The sequence below is a fragment of the Bufo bufo genome, chromosome 1 (genome assembly GCF_905171765.1).
Source record: "Bufo bufo chromosome 1, aBufBuf1.1, whole genome shotgun sequence".
Lineage (NCBI taxonomy): Eukaryota > Metazoa > Chordata > Amphibia > Anura > Bufonidae > Bufo > Bufo bufo.
Window position 1 is genome coordinate 605,860,164 of NC_053389.1, and position 20,499 is coordinate 605,880,662.

General features: G+C 44.2%; 1 protein-coding gene and 1 long non-coding RNA gene across 2 annotated transcripts in view; one reads left to right on the forward strand and one right to left on the reverse strand.

The window, feature by feature from the left end:
* Nucleotides 1-20,499, forward strand: part of UBE2Q2 (ubiquitin conjugating enzyme E2 Q2) — a 32,419-nt gene that overhangs the window by 7,321 nt on the left and 4,599 nt on the right. Inside the window, exons 3-8 of the mRNA XM_040413599.1 lie at nucleotides 6,438-6,542; nucleotides 8,836-8,892; nucleotides 10,896-11,036; nucleotides 11,345-11,429; nucleotides 12,009-12,069; nucleotides 13,438-13,528. Coding sequence (XP_040269533.1) covers nucleotides 6,438-6,542; nucleotides 8,836-8,892; nucleotides 10,896-11,036; nucleotides 11,345-11,429; nucleotides 12,009-12,069; nucleotides 13,438-13,528 — 540 coding nt within the window. The remainder of the gene's footprint in view (nucleotides 1-6,437; nucleotides 6,543-8,835; nucleotides 8,893-10,895; nucleotides 11,037-11,344; nucleotides 11,430-12,008; nucleotides 12,070-13,437; nucleotides 13,529-20,499) is intronic.
* On the reverse strand, nucleotides 35-19,670 carry LOC120985584. Its single transcript, XR_005775556.1, has 2 exons — nucleotides 19,573-19,670; nucleotides 35-78 (listed from the first exon to the last, which is right to left on the reverse strand). It is a non-coding gene; the product is annotated as an uncharacterized LOC120985584 (long non-coding RNA).

Genomic DNA, 20,499 nt, shown 5'->3' on the forward strand with positions numbered 1-20,499 from the left:
CCATTCTGTCACAAAGGGTTAGCAGTTTTTCTAACTGTGTGACTGGTACTTTCACTTTGTGGCGGTCATCTAATAAACCTTATCTCTAAAGTACTAAAAGGTCATCAATGCTTATTTAAGCCACATTCTTATAAGGCTACTTTCACACTAGCGTCTTAGTTTTCCGGTATTGAGTTCCGTCATAGGATCGCAATACCGGAAAAAAACCCGCTTCAGTTGTGTCCCCATTCATTGTCAATGGGGACAAAACTGAACAGAACAGAAGGCTCCAAAATGCATTCCGTTCCATGTAGTTGCGTTCTCATACCGGAGAGCAAACCGCAACATGTTGTAGTTTGCTTTCCGTCCTGGGAGGTGGAGCAAGACAGATCCCGCATGACCCCTAATGCAACTCAATGGGGATGGATCCGTTTTCTAAACAAAAATAATAATCTGCCACAATATAAAATGGATCCGTCCCCCCATTAACTTTCGATGGAGTTCATGACTGATCCATCCTGGCAATGTTAAAGATAATACAACCGGATCCGTTCATAACAGATGCAGGCGGTTGTATTATCAGTAACAGAAGCGTTTTTGCTGAACCCTGCCGTAGTGTGAAAGTAGCCTGCGTAAGATAAGAACTGAGCTTTGAGTGTTAAGGAGGTAAGAGAAAAGGAGCGACCCATTCACTTCAATAGGGCCGCAAAAGATGCGGACAGCACTCCGTGTGCTGTCAGCATCTGTTGCTCCATTCCGTGGCTCGCGAAAAAAAAAAAAAATATAACATGTCTTATTCTTGTCCGAGCTTTGCGTACAAGAATCAGCATTTATATTGAAGGCTGTCCGTGCCGTAAATTGCGGAACGCGCATGGACGCCATCCGTGTTTTGCAGACCGCAAAACACACCACTGTCGTGTGCATGAGGCCTAAAACGGACATTAGCCGCCGATGTCTGCTGTAGGAAACAGCGGGCACCATCTTTAAAGACCTGACATGGGAAGTAATAGTACGTCACGTGTCGGGAAGGGGTCAATGTGTCCTAGTAGTTATATATTTATATTCTATATCCTACCATTCTCCACCCATGGAGGGGTCTAACCCTGTACAAGCTGTAATGTAACATGACATGTGTAACTGTAGGTCGAGAAGGAAGAGCATGCATATGGAAAAGTGAATAAAATACGTAGGGTGCTTAGGACAAGTAGTTGGGGCATAGTTAAAGAGGACCTTTCACCTTGAAAAACATTGTGAACTAAGTATGCTGCCATGGAGAGCGGCGCCCGGGGATCTCACTGCACTTACTATTATCCCTGGGCGCTGCTCCGTTCTCCCGTTATCCCCTCCGGTATCTTTACTCACTAAGTTATAGTAGGCGGTGTCTGCCCTTGTCCTGTGGGCGTCTCCTTCTCCTAGGCTGCAGCGCTGGCCAATCGCAGCGCACAGCTCACAGCCTGGGAGAAAAAAAACCTCCCAGGCTGTGAGCTGGGCGCTGCTCCGTTCTCCCGTTATCCCCTCCGGTATCTTTACTCACTAAGTTATAGTAGTCTGTGTCTGCCCTTGTCATGTGGGCGTCTCCCCCTCCTAGGCTGCAGCGCTGGCCAATCGCCGCGCACAGCTCACAGCCTGGGAGAAAAAAAACCTCCCAGGCTGTGAGCTGTGCGCGGCGATTGGCCAGCGCTGCAGCCTAGGAGGGGGAGACGCCCACATGACAAGGGCAGACACCGCCTACTATAACTTAGTGAGTAAAGATACCGGAGGGGATAACGGGAGAACGGAGCGGCGCCCGGGGATAATAGGTGCAGTGAGATCCCCGGGCGCCGCTCTCCATGTCTGTATAGTTAGTTCACAATGTTTTTCAAGGTGAAAGGTCCTCTTTAAGGAATAATTGATCGGTCGTGCTTGGTTACTAGCACAGCCCACCAAAAAATGACTGCTGTTCCAGAAAAAGCCCCAAACCTGTCCTCTTGAAGGTTATGTTCACATGGCGGATTTTGACTGTCGAGGTTGTTTTTTGGATGCTGCGGACCTGCTTGTGGCTTGGCTCTGAATGGAGCTAAACCGCCAGCACACACTTGCCATGGCTTCAGGCGGCACCTGTCTGGACACTGCGTCTAGAAGCAACTGCCGTACATACAAGCCCTGATGGTGTCAAGTGCACTCGTTGACAAAAATGCACCAAGGAGGAGTTGGTAGAATCAAATGAAAGGTTGTGTGACTGTAAAGATGATACATATAAGTGATTACAATATGGGGAAACTGCGCACCTGCTCACTGTTGAGCCGCCTCTAGCCTGTGACTCATTAACCCCAATGTTGGCATTGTGTGAGATAAATGATGGGGGTCAATTATTAAAGGGGTTATCCAAACTATAAAACATGTCCCCCATGCCTGGGCCCCTCATATAGATTATACTCAACCGTGTCGATCTGGATCCCCACATGACCAGTATTGCATTTCCCCCCCCAATTCGGGGACGAGGAGCAACGCAGGTGCCAGGGAGCTGGGTCAGTATAATCTATATGAGGGGCCTGGGCATTCTCCCCCTTCTCTTTTAATACAAATTTCTTATTACTACAAAAAAATAATCAGTAGTGTGTGTGTGTGTGTGTGTGTGTGTCCCCCATTCCTTGTCTGAACAGAGATTAAGCTCTGCGCTCTTGCGGATTTGTGTGCAGACTGTTTCAAGAACATGCTGATAAGGGCTCATGTACTGGAACGTGTGCTGTGCATTGGGGACCGCAAATTGCAATTCCCAATGCATGGGCACCCTCCGTAAGGCCTGTGCTGGCGGAGGAGGACCCATTCAACTTCAATGGGTCTTCAATCCGTCTACACCGCAAAAAAAGTTTTTAGCGGTTATGGAAGCATGGACCAAAATGCCACGGAAGTGCTCCGTGGCCTTCCGCTCCATATTTCCACACCATATCTTCTGGATTGCAGACCAATTCAAATAAATGGTTCCACATCTGTGATAGTGTGCACACGTCCGGTGCCTGTATATTGCAGCATGGCCGACACACATAATCCTGCACACTTGCAGACAAGTTTAGATGTAGCGTTAACTTCCAGATTTTGTGGATAAGGCTGAACATGAAAGAAGTCAGATGATTCCTTCAGTGACTAGTAGTAGTCTCAGCACTGGGTTGGGCTGCTTGCATCATAAAAACGCTATGAATGTCATCAAACGTCTAGTCTTTCATATTTTAACATGGTTGTGCTTCAGACTTTATTACGATGTGGGTGTGCCGTACTCCATCCTTAGAAATGATGACTCGTACAATGTCATACTGTTAAGATAAGCCTTCAGATGTGTAATAACATCTGCAAAGACAGGTGCACTCTGCGGTCTTACTGACCCCTCAAACTGATTTTAAAATTGAGAGATTAGCCAACATATCCTACTGTGGAGGACATGTCTGAGCCCGAGCACCGCGCCAAGGTTTCTCAAGTAGCTTGGGTCCTAACACTCACCTACCTGTGCCGTATGGGCAATACCAGCAGCCAGTGGGCAAATTACAGGAGCGTGAGGTCTGACTCACAGACAACTCACCAGTTACCTCCAGCATGTAACTATGCTTGCAATGGGAGGAGGGAGGAGTCTGCAAGTCCCACCCATGTAGCCTGTGGATGGAAAACAGGCACATTTAAATTGGAGTTTATACACCGCCAAGCATCTCTATATACAAACCAACTGAAAAAAATGGCGTGGTGTTAAACAGGCAGGAAGTGCTCAAACCCATATGCAGTTGTGCAGATATATATACAGGGGAGCAAATCCTGCACTTTTGGCCCGTTGCTAATGGCAATCCCCAGCAAAAATGCATACAGTGGAGGATGCCCGCGGCGGACCACAAGTACCACAATAGACATTTTACACAAGACTGCAATTATGTGGATGTGACAACCAAATGACAATGTTATTTGGTTATCACATCCACAGAATTGCTATTTTGTGTAGAATGTCTATTGTGGTACTTGTGGTCTGCCGCGGGCATCCTCCACTGTATGCATTTTTGCTGGGGATTGCCACTAGCAACGGGCCACAAGAGCAGGATTTGCTCCCCTGTATACACATGCACAACTGCATATGGGTTTGAGCACTTCCTACCTGTTTAAAGGGATTCTGTCACCCAGGTTTGTGCTATAGAGCTGCGCACATGCACGGCTAGATCGCTGCTAGCATGTCCGCAATATACCTGTCCCATAAAGCTGTGTGCTTAAAAAAGGATATACAGGTCCTTCTCAAAAAATTAGCATATTGTGATAAAGTTCATTATTTTCTGTAATGTACTGATAAACATTAGACTTTCATATATTTTAGATTCATTACACACAACTGAAGTAGTTCAAGCCTTTTCTTGTTTTAATTTTGATGATTTTGGCATACAGCTCATGAAAACCCCAAATTCCTATCTCAAAAAATTAGCATATTTCATCCGACCAATAAAAGAAGAGTGTTTTTAATACAAAAAAAGTCAACCTTCAAATAATTAAGTTCAGTTATGCACTCAATACTTGGTCGGGAATCCTTTTGCAGAAATGACTGCTTCAATGCGGCGTGGCATGGAGGCAATCAGCCTGTGGCACTGCTGAGGTGTTATGGAGGCCCAGGATGCTTCGATAGCGGCCTTAAGCTCATCCAGAGTGTTGGGTCTTGCGTCTCTCAACTTTCTCTTCCCAATATCCCACAGATTCTCTATGGGGTTCAGGTTAGGAGAGTTGGCAGGCCAATTGAGCACAGTAATACCATGGTCAGTAAACCATTTACCAGTGGTTTTGGCACTGTGAGCAGGTGCCAGGTCATGCTGAAAAATGAAATCTTCATCTCCATAAAGCTTTTCAGCAGATGGAAGCATGAAGTGTTCCAAAATCTCCTGATAGCTAGCTGCATTGACCCTGCCCTTGATAAAATACAGTGGACCAACACCAGCAGCTGACATGGCACCCCAGACCATCACTGACTGTGGGTACTTGACACTGGACTTCAGGCATTTTGGCATTTCCCTCTCCACAGTCTTCCTCCAGACTCTGGCACCTTGATTTCCGAATGACATGCAAAATTTGCTTTCATCCGAAAAAAGCTTCTCTGTAGCCCAGGTCAGGCGCTTCTGCCGCTGTTTCTGGTTCAAAAGTGGCTTGACCTGGGGAATGCGGCACCTGTAGCCCATTTCCTGCACACGCCTGTACACGGTGGCTCTGGATGTTTCTACTCCAGACTCAGTCCATTGCTTCTGCAGGTCCCCCAAGGTCTGGAATCGGTCCTTCTCCACAATCTTCCTCAGGGTCCGGTCACCTCTTCTCGTTGTGCAGCGTTTTCTGCCACACTTTTTCCTTCCCACAGACTTCCCACTGAGGTGCCTTGATACAGCACTCTGGGAACAGCCTATTCGTTCAGAAATTTCTTTGTCTTACCCTCTTGCTTGAGGGTGTCAATGATGGCCTTCTGGACAGCAGTCAGGTCGGCAGTCTTACCGATGATTGTGGTTTTGAGTAATGAACCAGGCTGGGAGTTTTTAAAAGCCTCAGGAATCTTTTGCAGGTGTTTAGAGTTAATTAGTTGATTAAGATGATTAGGTTAATAGCTCGTTTAGAGAACCTTTTCTTGATATGCTAATTTTTTGAAATGGGAATTTTGGGTTTTCATGAGCTGTATGCCAAAATCATCAATATTAAAACAAGAAAACTACTTGAACTACTTCAGTTGTGTGTAATGAATCTAAAATATATGAAAGTCTAATGTTTATCAGTACATTACAGAAAATAATGAACTTTATCACAATATGCTAATTTTTTGAGAAGGACCTGTATATCTCTGTCTCTGTGTAAATGTGTCCAAGGGGCTGTACTAACCTTCTTGGAGCCCAGCCATGCCCCCCTGTGAAGGAGCCCAGCACCGCCTGCGTCCTCCAAATCTCCTTGCTCACAGTTAGATCGAGGTAATCTCGCGATGCGCGAGCTCGTGCATGCGCAGTTCTTTCCCTGAGGCTGATGCCAGCACAGGGAAGGAACACTATACCGGCACTGCGCACGCGCGACCTCGCACATCGCGAGATTACGGCAATCTATCGGTGATGAAAGGAGGAGATTCGGAGGACATAGGCGGTGCTGGGCCCCTTGGGCACATACAAGACTCATTTACATATATATAAACTTTTTTTAAGCACAATAAAAGCACACAGCTATATTGCGGACATGCTAGCGGCAATCTAGCCGTGCATGTCCGCAGCTCTATAGCACAAATCTTGGTGACAGAATCCCTTTAACACCACGCCATCTTTTCTGTAAGCCTTCAGAAGTATTTTATGGTTCTTAAAATCCATCTAGTGTTTATATGCATACAGACACACCATAAGTACATTAAAACATATGGCACAGGAGGATGAGATTCCAGCCCTGAGGAATGGTGTCGTGCGGCTTTTACTAGAACTGAAATAAGTTTGCTCTTGTGGTTTCAGCTCCTGCAGCAGTTGAAGCGTTTGATTTGTGACCTGTGCAGATTGTACAATCTCCCCCAGCACCCCGACGTTGAGATGCTGGATCAGCCTCTGCCAACAGGACAGGTATCAGTCATCCCTTCCTAGCGGTATATAGACGAATGACGCACACTGGCAGAAAGCAGATGTAAAATATATTACATTTATTAAATAAGGAGGAAAATTATTAAATTTAGCATGCATGTACACTGGTAAGTACACCCCTCAACATTAGAAGCTGCTTGTAGCTTGCCACTTGGGCTATATGGTTCCAATGCTCATTTTCTTCTACATCTTGAGCAGAACATATAGATTGCGGTAGAGTGTCTTGTTGCTCCCTGTTCTCGGCCATTGACATTTCCTGACTGCACCAAAAACATGCTTGATGCCTTAGGCCTCGTTCACACTTCAGTGTTAGGTCAGTGATTTTCCATCAGTGATTTGTGAGCCAAAACCAGGACTGGAGCCTCCACCGAGATAAGGTATAAAGGGAAGATCTGCACCTGTCCTGTGTTTAAAGCTGCACCTGGTTTTGGCTCACAAATCACTGATGGAAATCACTGACCAAGGGCAATCCCAAAAGTAAGCATGTGAAAAGACAAATTCTGTCATCCAGTCAGGATTTTTCTTCGACCTCCTGTACGACCCCCCCCCCCCCCCCCCCCGGTGTCATCACTGACGTCACATACATTGCTGGCCACAAGTCTGTGCATGCATCGCTTAATTTTTCAGCTGCCCCTGTGTCCAGTCATAGTCTAGATGCTAAAGCGATAACACCGTATAGTACATGTGCCAGGAAACGGCCATAATCGGTAGTTTGGCTTGTAAACACGCACAACTGCGGTGTTGGTGACGCAAAAGGGAGTGTGGGAAAAGGCATTTTGGGGACTCCACCTCCATCGGATTCTGATTGAGGTGGGCTGATTAGTGAACAGTGTTTAGAGGTTTATAGGGGTTATCCAAATGTATTTTATTTTTATTTGCCCCCGGCCAGCAGTACCTATAGACAAATCCCTTCTCCCCTGCTGCACTGACTGGGTGACGTGCGCTGCTGCAGCCAATAACTGAATTCAGCAGTGACGTGTCCCCAAGGGGCATGTGATCCAGCAGTGACTTGCCTCACTGCACAGCCCAGTCATTGGCTGCAGCAACAGATGTCCCCCAGTCAGTGCATAGGAAAAAATGTGTTTAGCAGCACAACAAAAAATTTAAGTCTTATCTTGTGATGGTGCCAGCCGTGTTGGGAGCCAGTCAGAAGTTCCCCCTTGGATGCGTCATATAGAAGAAACCGCAGCACTCTCCTGTCTTCAATTCAGTGGAATTTATTTCCCCAGCAAAAAAAATGCGACGTTTCGACCGTAAAGGTCTTTCTCAAGCGTTGCTTGAGAAAGACCTTTACAGTCGAAACGTCGCATTTTTTTTTTTGCTGGGGAAATAAATTCCACTGAATTGAAGACAGGAGAGTGCTGCGGTTTCTTCTATATGACGCACCCCAGTCAGTGCAGCCATTGACAGATGAGGACCAGAAGACCAGTGAAGGAATCCAGAGAGCAGGTATCTATATGGTATGGAGGGCACACATGAGTTAGTGCGACATCTAGTGGCTGGACTGTTAATAGCCATAGAAATGGATGGTGAGCCTGCAATGTTTCCCAGTGCTGTATTTGTTTTTTTCTGTTTTTTTATACAGCAAAACCCCTGATGGGACACTTGGTTTATTTTGGTCTAATACTCTCCGTGGCTCACATCTCGTCTCAATTCCTGACTTGGAGAATATGCACTATTGCAGCCAATTTCTGAGTTAATTCAGTAAAAAAAAAAAAAGAAAAAAAAAAAGCTAATTGTGGTCCCTATAAATGTTCTACCGTTGTGTTTTTTTTTTGCTTACTGACTACAAGCAAACCTTTGTTTTATAGTAGTCCTGTGTTATTTCTGCCCTCTGCGTCTTGCTAAAGCCTAATTCAAATCTGCATCTTCATTGGGAGCCTCCGTCTCAGATTCTGGAAAAAGAGTATTCCAGCATGCTGCGCAATTTTGTTCAGTGAAATGCCGAACTTCCTAATGCAGACCCCATTATAGTGGGATCTGTCCACCCCCATTGGTTTACGTTCTAGATTGTTTGCATGTTCTGTTTCTAGGACAGAACAATGGTAATCAATAGCTGAGGTGTGAACATGGCCTAACCTACAGAGAGCAGAAAAGGCAGATGGAAGGGTGTCGCATATGACTGCAGCCTTTATCCAGGGACAACAGTTGCCAAAGTAGAGCCTTTAATGGCCACAAATTTTTGTTTATCTCAACAAACAACCCCCCCACCCCCGTGTGTATATATTTTTATATACATTTATTTTTTAAACTGTTTTTTTTTAAATGCTTGCAGAATGGCACAACAGAGGAAGTTACATCTGAAGAGGAAGAGGAGGAAGACATGGGTGAGGTAAGAGAAAATAAAGTTTGGTCTGGATCCCCCAGTGGTGGCAGCAGACCGCACACTGCTTTCCAGGCCTCATTTGGCGGGAGCCTTACTGTGAACATTAAGTGGGGGTCCACTTTCCATTATTGGGGTATGTTCACATGACTGCTTTTGAGAATGTACCAACAAAATTCAGTGGGGAATTTGCGCTTATTTATAAAAAAAAATAAAAAATTTTAGATCCTTTTTTATTTTTTTGGCTTTAAACAAAAACAAACAAAAAAAAAACTGGTGTTTACTTCAGTACAAAATAGCTTGTGAGTTTTGACACAGATCCACGCTAAAAATTATCAGACACATAGAGCATGTTTTTTTTTTTTGTTTTTTTTTTTATGCTTCCCAATCATTTCAATAGAAGATTAAGTGTGGATTCTGCCCCAAAATAGGCCACTCTTTCCTGTCCCCCTACTGCTTTCCATTGAAATAAATGGGAGGCTGTTTTGAAACCTTTTTGGAGCTGATTTTGAGGTGGAAATGCATCAGTGTGAACTGGCCCTTAGAATGCCTGCTGATTTGGCTCACGCTAAGTCTGCTGTTGTCTATGTGCACATGCAGTACAGCAGTAATTCACATACTATTTTATTACATAATTTGACTTGAATGATGAGCATTGCCACCTGTTGATTTTACTACTTCATTACTGTGCCAGGAGGCACCCCGGGTGGTAACTGCTGATGGCAGGAGCCCCGCTGTCAGCTAGTCATAACTAAAAGTAATACCTGACACGTTACTGTAGGAATCTTGCAGAGAACATAGCAGATCCCTTTCATGTCTGGCTGCCAGGTGCCAGAGCAGGGGGGCTTGGGGTTCCTGATCTACAGTGGTGACAGCCTCACTCTGCAGAGTGTAGGGTGCAGGAACTGCTGGGGTTTGATGTATTTTAACCCCTTAGGGACCGGGCTCATTTTCACCTTAAGGACCAGGCCATTTTTTTGCAAATCTGACCAGTGTCACTAAGTGGTGATAACTTTAAAACTCTTTGACTTATCCAGGCCATTCTGAGATTTATTTAAAAAAAATACAAAATTTACCAATTAAAAAAAAAAAAAAATTGCATATTGGGGATGTTACAAGGCTTAGAAGTTTAGAAGCAAATCTTGAAATTTTTCAGAAATTTTCAAAAACCCACTTTTCAAGGACCAATACAGGTCTGAAGTTCAATTTTTGGGGGTCTAATCCTCTACAATGCATTCCAATACTTCTGTATTGGAATGCATTGGCTGTATGAGTAATACAGTGAGTATTACTCATACAGCTTCCGGGGCCTGTGAGATCCAGGGGGCTGAATCTCACAAGCACGTCACAGGAAGGCAGCGGTGATGCCTCAGGAAGGCATCGTGCTGCCTTTCATGCCATCGGGTCCCCCCTACAGCCCCATGGGGACCCGATGGCATCACCGCCGCACCATAAAAAGCTGCAAACCGCAGGTCTGAATTGACCTGCTGTTTGCGGAGATCGCCGATGCGTCATGTGTCCTTAAGTACCGGGACAACATGCTGTACTGGTACATCATGTGTCCTAAAGAGGTTAAGGTCTGGCCAAAATCTGCACCAGATTTTTCTGCAGATTTCACCACTAAAACTCAAGATTTTCACAAATTTCACCCTCTGCATTGCAAAATAGGAATCAAACTGACATGTTGTTTTAAAAATGTGCAAGTCCTGTTATGTGTGGGTTTCTGTGCAGACGCTCCGCAGTGTGTGGACGAGATTTCTGAAACCTCTCATGCTCTTCACTGCTACTCTGAATGAATAGTGTGGATTTTTCACATGCAGTTCTGCTGTGTGGAACATCCTACATGTGGCCCTACCCTTAATATTCCGTCTACTCCGCACGCTGAAGCCCATATAAACCAGGGCTACTCTACCCAATTTATACCTTTTTTGTTTGATAATGTTCCTTACAGTCCATTCATTGAAAGACTAGGAAAACTGTGGCAGGCAGATCAAGTCTCTGTTTTATTTAAGGATATTGAAGATTTGGATCATTACGACATGAAGGAGGAAGAGCCAGTGGATGGTAAGAAATCTGAGGATGAAGGCATTGAAAAAGAAAATCTTGCCATCTTAGAGAAGATTCGAAAGAATCAAAGACAGGACCACCTTAACGTAAGTGAATGTCGTTCTATGCTTCCTGTTTGTTTTTTTTATGTATATATTCGGAGGGCGGACGTCAAGGAAAGCTGACAAGGTCCGCGCTTACTAGTGGTAATTTCCTACTTTGTGTCTTTCACTTTATAATGGAAGCAAAGTTATACCCTGTGCAGACTGCATTGTGTACATTCAGACTGACCCATAGGGCTCTATTTGGCCTCCGTTGGAACAGTATATTTCTTTATTTTACTACTGTAGTTGATGCTATTGTCACTTTACAGTGGTTTGACAACTAAAAATGTAACTTTCTTTTCTTTCATTAGGGTGCAGTTTCTGGCTCTGTACAAGCTTCTGACCGTCTTATGAAAGAGCTCAGGGATATATACAGGTCACAGAGTTACAAAACAGGTCAGTACATTGTACATCAGTGATGCTCCCTTAGATAACGTGTCTCTTTTGTTTCATTGACAAGATGGTATCTACACCGAGCAGACAGGAGAACCATACCTTTTTAATTGAAATTTGTGCTTCTAACGTGGCTTGTCCATTCCCTTGGCTGCCTCTAGTTACTGGATGTCTCCTCTTCATGTCAAGCAGACACGTTTTTGCCCTCCAAATCCATCAGCACAATGCCGGCCTGTGTCCTTATTACAGGATAGGATGTGTTAGTGAATCATTTTGCCAGGCTTGACATTCTCTATTGGCGGGTTTATGCTAATGGTCAAGCATGTTTTTAATGTGTATTTGTACCAATCTGTGAAATAGTGATGTAGTTGAATCCGTTCTCACGCCTGCCAAAAATCAGAATATTTATTTCCCCTTTTTACAGTTTATGGTCTCTTCATTCTAGAAGCTGCAGCTGTCGTGGGGCACATTCAGCGTGCCCCTCTGCTTGTGTCTAACCAATGCTCTTCCTCCTGTACCCCAATCTGTGGTCTTTATGCATAGCCATCCTTTTCTGACCCTTTTTTCTCTTTTCTTTTCTAGGAATTTATTCAGTAGAGCTTGTCAGTGACAGTCTGTACGAGTGGCACGTTAAGCTGCTTAAGTAAGCTCATGTTCCTGTTTGTTAACATACATTTTTCAGCTTGTTTTGGGGTAAAAATATAATGCTTCTAGCAGATTCTAATGTTAGCTGTAGTGGTTGCTATGGAAAGTACCAGGCGTGTCAGATGCCTTATTCCATAGTAACCATTCATTCCAATAGAAATACTTTGGTTGCTGTATTTTCACTGCCTGGTGTGAACTGTACGGAAGAGAACGAGAGTGTTGCACTGCCATACAGTTTGCCTCTTGTCTGCTGCACGTCCCCAGTTTACACAGGGAGATGTTCTGCTGACAGCGATGATTCTTAGACTCGCGAAAATGATGTGATCATTTTGACATATGCTTACTCATTTCTTGGCTAAACGCTGCCATATTGAGTGTTTTTTATCCTCGGGATGGGTCATCCATATGAGATTGGCGGCAGTCTGATTTCTGGGACCCCTGCAGATCAACTGTTCGAAAAGGCCACTGTGCATTGTGAGGGTTTAGGCCTATGACATCACATTCATCGGTCACATGGCCTAGTTGCAATCAAATGGACCAAGCTGAGAGGAGGCCGCGCAGCTGCTTTCTTAAACAGCTGATCGGGGGGATGTTGGGAGTTGGACCCCCTGCTGATCTCATATTGATGACCTATCCTGAAGATGGACAATCAACATGAAAATCCCAGAAAACCCATCAACGGTTAGATTGTCTGCTTTAAAACAAGCAGTGATGGCTTACTCCTGTTCCCCAGCCACGGTCTGCGATGAATGCATTCTACAGCCAGAGTCCCACCACAGGCGGTCCACATGACAACATGGCTCCTGTGCCGGGTCTCTCACAATGACATGATCACGCGAGACCGGAACAGGAGGTCTTGGAGACATCATTTTGACCTCTTGTGCCACTCTACTGCCTCATAGGATTCAGGCTGCTGGGCTTGAAGCCTATGAGACTGAATGGCTGCAGATGCGGCCGGAATAGCGCCCCCTCTTATAGTGTAGCAAGGTGGTGCCCTAAGCAGGCTCCTACCCTCGTCTACCCCTTGTCCTGGCGCTGATGTATCTTATAGGGAAAAGGTAAAGCACATTCTCAATACTAGCAGTCAGTTATAAAGAATAATTAAATGTAGTTATTTGCTGGAATGTAGAGGGCTGCTCTTGGTCCTGCAGGTGACTTTACTGATCTTGTATTCAAATAATATGTACTGGGTCATGGAAGTTTGTTTCTCCTAAATATGTAGTACTGGGCGGATATAGTACTGTTCGTATACTCTTTTATGTTGAGGTTAAAAAAAATATTAAAAAAAAATGTAGTCCTAGAATATAGTCTATTTAGCAATTGCTGATAAACAGATATCAAGATGCTTTGTGTGTTTTTCTCCTAGGGTTGATCCAGATAGTCCATTACATAGTGACCTTCTGGTCCTAAAAGAAAAGGAGGGCACGGAATGCATTTTACTGAATTTTTCCTTTAAGGTAACACATGAATAATGTCAAGTCGGGTGTATTGTTCTGGTGTTCTAGGCTTCTATTGAAATTCATAATCTATGAATTAAACGGCACATTTGTTTTTATGCCTACAACTTTTATTTTTTTATTTTTTTAAATCCATTTATGATGCATCTGTCTTAGGATTGATTCACGTGACGCTCGTTCTGGGGGAAACACGGGCCTTATGTCAGCCACGGCTCCCCTGACACAAACTGACTGCATCATAGTAACTTGATGGTTCAAAACCGGAGAGGGGGAGGGGTCTGCCTTTATATAAAGTCCTGTCTAAAGCCCACAGTCCGAGAAGATATAAGTGAGGGACATGAACATGTGGAGTCACTGTGGGTAGAGATACATGGAGCTAAAAACAACAATAAATTACTAATAGGAGTTTACTATAAACCACCAAATATACTAGAGTCCACAGAAAATATACTACTAAACGAGATAGACAAGGCGGCAAATCATAATGAGGTGGTTATTATGGGGGACTTCAACTACTCAGATATAGACTGGGAAACTGAAACTTGTATATCTCATAAAGGAAACAGGTTCGTGGCAATAACCAAAGACAATTACCTTTCCCAACTGGTTCAGGACCCGACTAGAGGGACGGCCATACTGGACTTAGTATTAACCAATAGACCTGACAGAACAACAGACGTGCAGGTTGGGGGACACCTGGGAAATAGTGACCATAAAGTAATAACCTTCCAATTATCATTCAAAAGAGCGTTTCTACAGGGAGGAACAAAAATACCAAACTTCAAAAAAGCTAAATTTAGCCAACTAAGAGAGGCCATAGGCCTAACTAACTGGGACAAAGTCCTCACAAATACAGACACAAAATGGGATATCTTTAAAAACATCCTAAAAACTCATTGTGAGAGGTACATACCGTATGGTAATAAAAGGTTAAGGAACAAAAAGAAACCAATGTGGATAAATAGAACTGTAAAGAAAGCAATAAATGACAAAAAGAAAGCATATAAAACCCTAAAACAGGAGGGTAGCACGGAAGCACTGAAAAACTATAAGGAAAAAAATAGAACATGTAAAAAACAAATAAAAGCGGCCAAACTAGAGACCGAGAGATTAATTGCCAAAGAGAGTAAAACTAACCCTAAAATGTTCTTCAATTATATAAATGTTAAAAAGTATAAATCTGAAGGTGTTGGCCCTTTAAAGAGTAATGAGGGGGGAGTCGCAGAGAGCGACGAGGAGAAAGCAAAGCTGTTAAATATTTTTTTTCTCCAATGTATTCACTGAGGAAAATAAACTGTCAGATGACATGCAGAATGCAAAAATAAATTCCCCATTAAAAGTGTCCTGTCTGACCCAGGAAGAAGTACATCAGCGACTTAAAAAGATTAAAATAGACAAATCGCCAGGACCCGATGACATACACCCCCGTATCCTAAAGGAATGTCATAGCCAGACCCTTATTTCTGATATTTGCAGACTCTATACTGACAGGGAATGTCCCACAGGATTGGCGCGTGGCATATGTGGTGCCAATATTCAAAAAGGGGCCAAAAACAGAGTCTGGAAACTATAGGCCGGTAAGTTTAACATCTGTTGTGGGTAAACTGTTTGAAGGTTTTCTGAGAGATGCTATATTAGAGCATCTCAACGGAAATAAGCAAATAACGCCATATCAGCATGGCTTCGTGAGGGATCGGTCATGTCAGACTAATTTAATCAGTTTCTATGAGGAGGTAAGTTCTAGACTTGACAGCGGCGAATCAATGGATGTCGTATATCTGGACTTCTCCAAAGCATTTGACACTGTACCACATAAAAGGTTAGTATATAAAATGAGAATGCTCGGACTGGGAGAAAACATCTGTATGTGGGTAAGTAACTGGCTGAGTGATAGAAAACAGAGGGTGGTTATTAACGGTACACACTCAGATTGGGTCACTGTCACTAGTGGGGTACCTCAGGGGTCAGTATTGGGCCCTATTCTCTTCAATATATTTATTAATGATCTTGTAGAAGGCTTGCATAGTAAAGTATCAATTTTCGCAGATGACACTAAACTGTGTAAAGTAATTTACACTGAAGAGGACCGTATACTACTACAGAGGGATCTGGATAGATTGGAGGCTTGGGCAGAGAAGTGGCAGATGAGGTTTAACACTGATAAATGTAAGGTTATGCACATGGGAAGGAAAAATGCAAGTCACCTGTACATACTAAATGATAAAACACTCGGTAACACTGACATGGAAAAGGATCTAGGAATTTTAATAAACAGCAAACTAAGCAGCAAAAACCAGTGTCAGGCAGCTGCTGCCAAGGCCAACAAGATAATGGGTTGCATCAGAAGGGGCATAGATTCCCGTGATATGAACATAGTCCTACCACTTTACAAATCGCTAGTCAGACCACACATGGAGTACTGTGTACAGTTCTGGGCTCCTGTAAACAAGGCAGACATAGCAGAGCTGGAGAGGGTTCAGAGGAGGGCAACTAAAGTAATAACTGGAATGGGGCAACTACAGTACCCTGAAAGATTATCAAAATTAGGGTTATTCACTTTAGAAAAAAGACGACTGAGGGGAGATCTAATTACTATGTATAAATATATCAGGGGTCAGTACAGAGATCTATCCCATCAGCTATTTATCCCCAGGACTGTGACTGTGACGAGGGGACATCCTCTGCGTCTGGAGGAAAGAAGGTTTGTACACAAACATAGAAAAGGATTCTTTACGGTAAGAGCAGTGAGACTATGGAACTCTCTGCCTGAGGAGGTGGTGATGGTGAGTACAATAAAGGAATTCAAGAGGGGCCTGGATGTATTTCTGGAGTGTAATAATATTACAGGCTATAGCTACTAGAGAGGGGTCGTTGATCCAGGGAGTTATTCTGATTGCATGATTGAAGTCGGGAAGGAATTTTTTTTTTCCCCTAAAGTGGAGAAAATTGGCTTCTACCTCACAGGGTTTTTTGCCTTCCTCTGGATCAACTTGCAGGATAACAGGCCGAACTGGATGGACAAATGTCTTTTTTCGGCCTTATGTACTATGTCCTATGTTACTATATCTGATAGTGGGTATATTGTACCATAATCGAATGATGATGTGAGTACAGTACAATAGAGCCCCTATCGGATATGAAATGGCTGTATGCTAAATCACTGTTTGGGTCAGGGGAGCCAGTGTCTGTGTGGGAGATGATGCCAACACATGGCTTGTTTCCTGGACTATGCGAGGTCGTGTGAATTGGCCCTGAATGCTAACGTCTGGTATTAACAAACATACCAGATTTTCAAATGTGTACTTGTAAATGTAGAGAAAATCTCCAACAGAGAAACTTGTTAGTGGGGAGATTCCACTGTGCTACTTTCACAAGTGGCATATGGGTGCTTTTGTGTACCCGTATTATGGCTGCAAGTCCTCGCCTTACATCAATGACGTGAACTGTCGGCATCATGGGTATTAGATGATTACACCCGAAATTGAGCTGAGACTTGCCTGCATAATACAAGCGCTCATATGAAACTTACCCTAGGGTGGTTGCACGCGTTGTAAGCGGTAGGGATCGACCGATTATCGGTGTTACCGATATTCAGGATTTTCAATGTTTTCGGTATCTATTATGCCGATAACTAATCGGGAACAAGGATCGTGCTGCTGTCAGCGCGATACGTGTTTCCTCAGCAGCACAGGGGAGAAGGAAGCAGTCTCTCCCTCCCCCTGTGCCGCTGCTGCCACTGCCACCAATGAGAGGAGGGGAGGGGCTGTGGTCACTGCGCCACCAATGATGTTAACTCATTCATTCACATTCAACAGGAGGCGGAAGCTGGCTGCAGAATCATAGCCGTGCCCGACCTCTGAGTGGTCGCTGCGATCTGTAGCGGTTAACCCCTGCCACACCTAAGGTGTTAACTGCCACGGATCGCAGCTACCGCTCAGAGGTCGGGTGCGGCTATATGATTCTGCAGCCAGCACCCGCCTCCTGTATATGAATTAATGGGCGAGTTATCTTCATTGGTGGCGCAGTGCGCCCCACCCAAGCCCCCCAGTATTAATCATTGGTGGCAGTGGCCACAGGGTCTCCTCCTCAATGGTGGCAGTGGTAGCTTTTGATCGGAGCCCCATCAGTGTAAGCCTGGGTCTCCGATCGGTTACCATGGCAGCCACGATGTTACTGAAGCCCTTGCTGCCATGGTAAGCTCCCTGCAGCAGCAGGGAGTGTGTGAAGTCCTATTCACCCTAATAGAGATTTATCAGGGTGAATAGGACAAGGGTTCTAGTCCCTAAGCGGGCTAAAAGTTAGCAAAAAAAAAGTTAATATTTTGGTGTTTGTATATTTTTATATAAATGAAAAAGAAAGATTTGCAAAACAAAAGCTACACGTTAACAATAAACGTCTTCATGTTCATCAGATTTGTGTAGGAATTTTGTTTTTTCAAAAATTAAAATGCACAGAATATCTGTATAAATTATCAGCCTGAAAGTTCAGATATCTGTATCTGCTCTAAAAAATCAATATCTGTCGATCCTTGGTAAGGGGTTTACGTTTCACTCACTTCATCTACAGTGGCCCTGTTCTAGTTAGCTGAGGTCACATGACCTGTGATGTCAGCTTTTTTTTTTTTCCCTGCTTTGATGATCCGGGAGCAAGAGGAGCAGGTCTTAATCTGTGCACTGAGCGTCACTGTGGGCTGTGCTTGTTTGAGCGACAAGTTACGTCCCCTGCACTGCCCTATCTGCTGGCTGAGCTGTCCTGTGTCTCCCCTCCCACTGGATTCTTCAGCAAAGTTTAACCCCTTCTACCATCAGCAGCACACTTGTAGTCCTACACATACAACTTGAGTATCCCAGCAGTCAGTGCAGCAATTTTATTCACTCCCTTTGCAGAGCAGGGGGAGGGGAAAACCTCAGATTGTTACACGCCCCTACAGCTCTGCAAATGCATGTCAGAACAGAACTAGGGAAATTGGTAAATCTAAACTTAATTTTTTTGCCTAAAACTTGCTGAACTTGTGTATATTTTGCTGACCCTCAGATTTAGTGCTTTATTTTTTTTTACGCAACTTGGGCAACCCCATTAAGCTATACCAGGGAAAACCAATATTGTTGGGGGTCTAACAACCCCCATCCCTTGCCAGTTAGGCTACTTTCACACTGGCGTTTCTGAGTCCGCTTGTGAGATCCGTTTCAGGGCTCTCACAAGCGGCCCAAAACGGATCAGTTCAGCCCCAATGCATTCTGAATGGATAAGGATCCGTTCAGAATGCATCAGTTTGGATGCGTTTGGTCTCTGTTCCGCTTTTGAGGCGGACACAAACGCTGCTTGCAGCGTTTTGGTATCCGCCTGACGATGCGGTGCTAAACGGATCCGTCCTGACTTACAATGTAAGTCAACGGGTACGGATCTGTTTTCACTGACACAATATGGTGCAATTGAAAACTTGTCCATCCCACATTGACTTTCAATGTAAGTCGGGATGGATCTGTTTTGACTTATTATTATTTTTGAAAGAATAATGCAAACGGATCCGTTCTGAACGAATACAAGCGTTTGCATTATCTGTGTGGATCAGTCTGTGCAGATACAAGACTGATCTGCACCGAATGCAGGTGTGAAAGTAGCCTAAGCTGTTCGGGAGTAGTTCTGGTGCTGGAGCTCCCAAACGGCTGATGGAGGTGTAGGGTGTTGACCCTCACAGATCTGATAGATGGCGTATCCTGAGGATAGACTATCAGTATAAAAATCCCATACAATTGTAACATTCAGTTAGGCATCTTCCACTTCTTCTTTTTTTTTTTTTTTTAATACAGCTAGATGTTTATCTAAAGCAGTAATTTGCCACCTAATATTGGTATAATTAAACAAATTCCTTAAAGGCTATGTACACCTTCGGAGGCAATTTTTGTTTGATTGCATTTTATTTATTTTGGGCTAAAAAAAAAAATCATTATCAATTGGCTTTTATTAAATGCTGAGCCATTATGTCACAAAGGGTTAACTGTTTTCTATCTGTTACTTTTACTTTGTGACTATAATCTAATAACCCTATCGCTAAACTACTAAAAGGTCAAACACGTATTTAAGCCACATTCTTAGCAGTAAGATAAGAATTGAGCTATAATGAGTGTTTATAATGTCAGAGCAAAGATAAGGAGTCTGCTACCCAGGTGACGGAAAAGACAGAAAATTCACGGGCAGCTAGTAGAGCATCTCAGCTCTGTACACAAAAAAGGATTCCATATTGTTAATAGAGGACCATTTGAAGAAATAAGTACAATGTAATAATAAAAAAATTGCCCCCAAAGGTGTACATAGCCTTTAAAGGGACTCTATCACCAAAATTTGATAATATAAACTGCTTAGGCCTCTTTCACACTTGCGTTGTCCGGATCCGGCGTGTACTCCACTTGCCGGAATTACACTCCGGATCCGGAAAAACGCAAGTGTACTGAAAGCATTTGAAGACGGAACCGTCTTCCAAATGCTTTCAGTGTTACTATGGCACCCAGGACGCTATTAAAGTCCTGGTTGCCATAGTAGGAGCGGGGAGCGGGGGAGCGGTATACTTACAGTCCGTGCGGCTCCCGGGGCGCTCCAGAATGACGTCAGAGCGCCCCATGCGCATGGATGACGTGATCCATGCGATCACGTGATCCATGCGCTTGGGGCGCCCTGACGTCACTCTGGAGCGCCCGGGGAGCCGCACGGACGGTAAGTATACTGCTCCCCTGCTCCCCACTACACTTTACCATGGCTGTCAGGACTTTAGCGTCCCGGCAGCCATGGTAACCACTCTGAAAAAGCTAAATGTCGGCTCCGGCAATGCGCCGAAACGACGTTTAGCTTAAGGCCGGATCCGGATCAATGCCTTCCAATGGGCATTAATTCCGGATCCGGCCTTGCGGCAAGTGTTCCGGATTTTTGGCCGGAGCAAAAAGCGCAGCATGCTGCGGTATTTTCTCCGGCCAAAA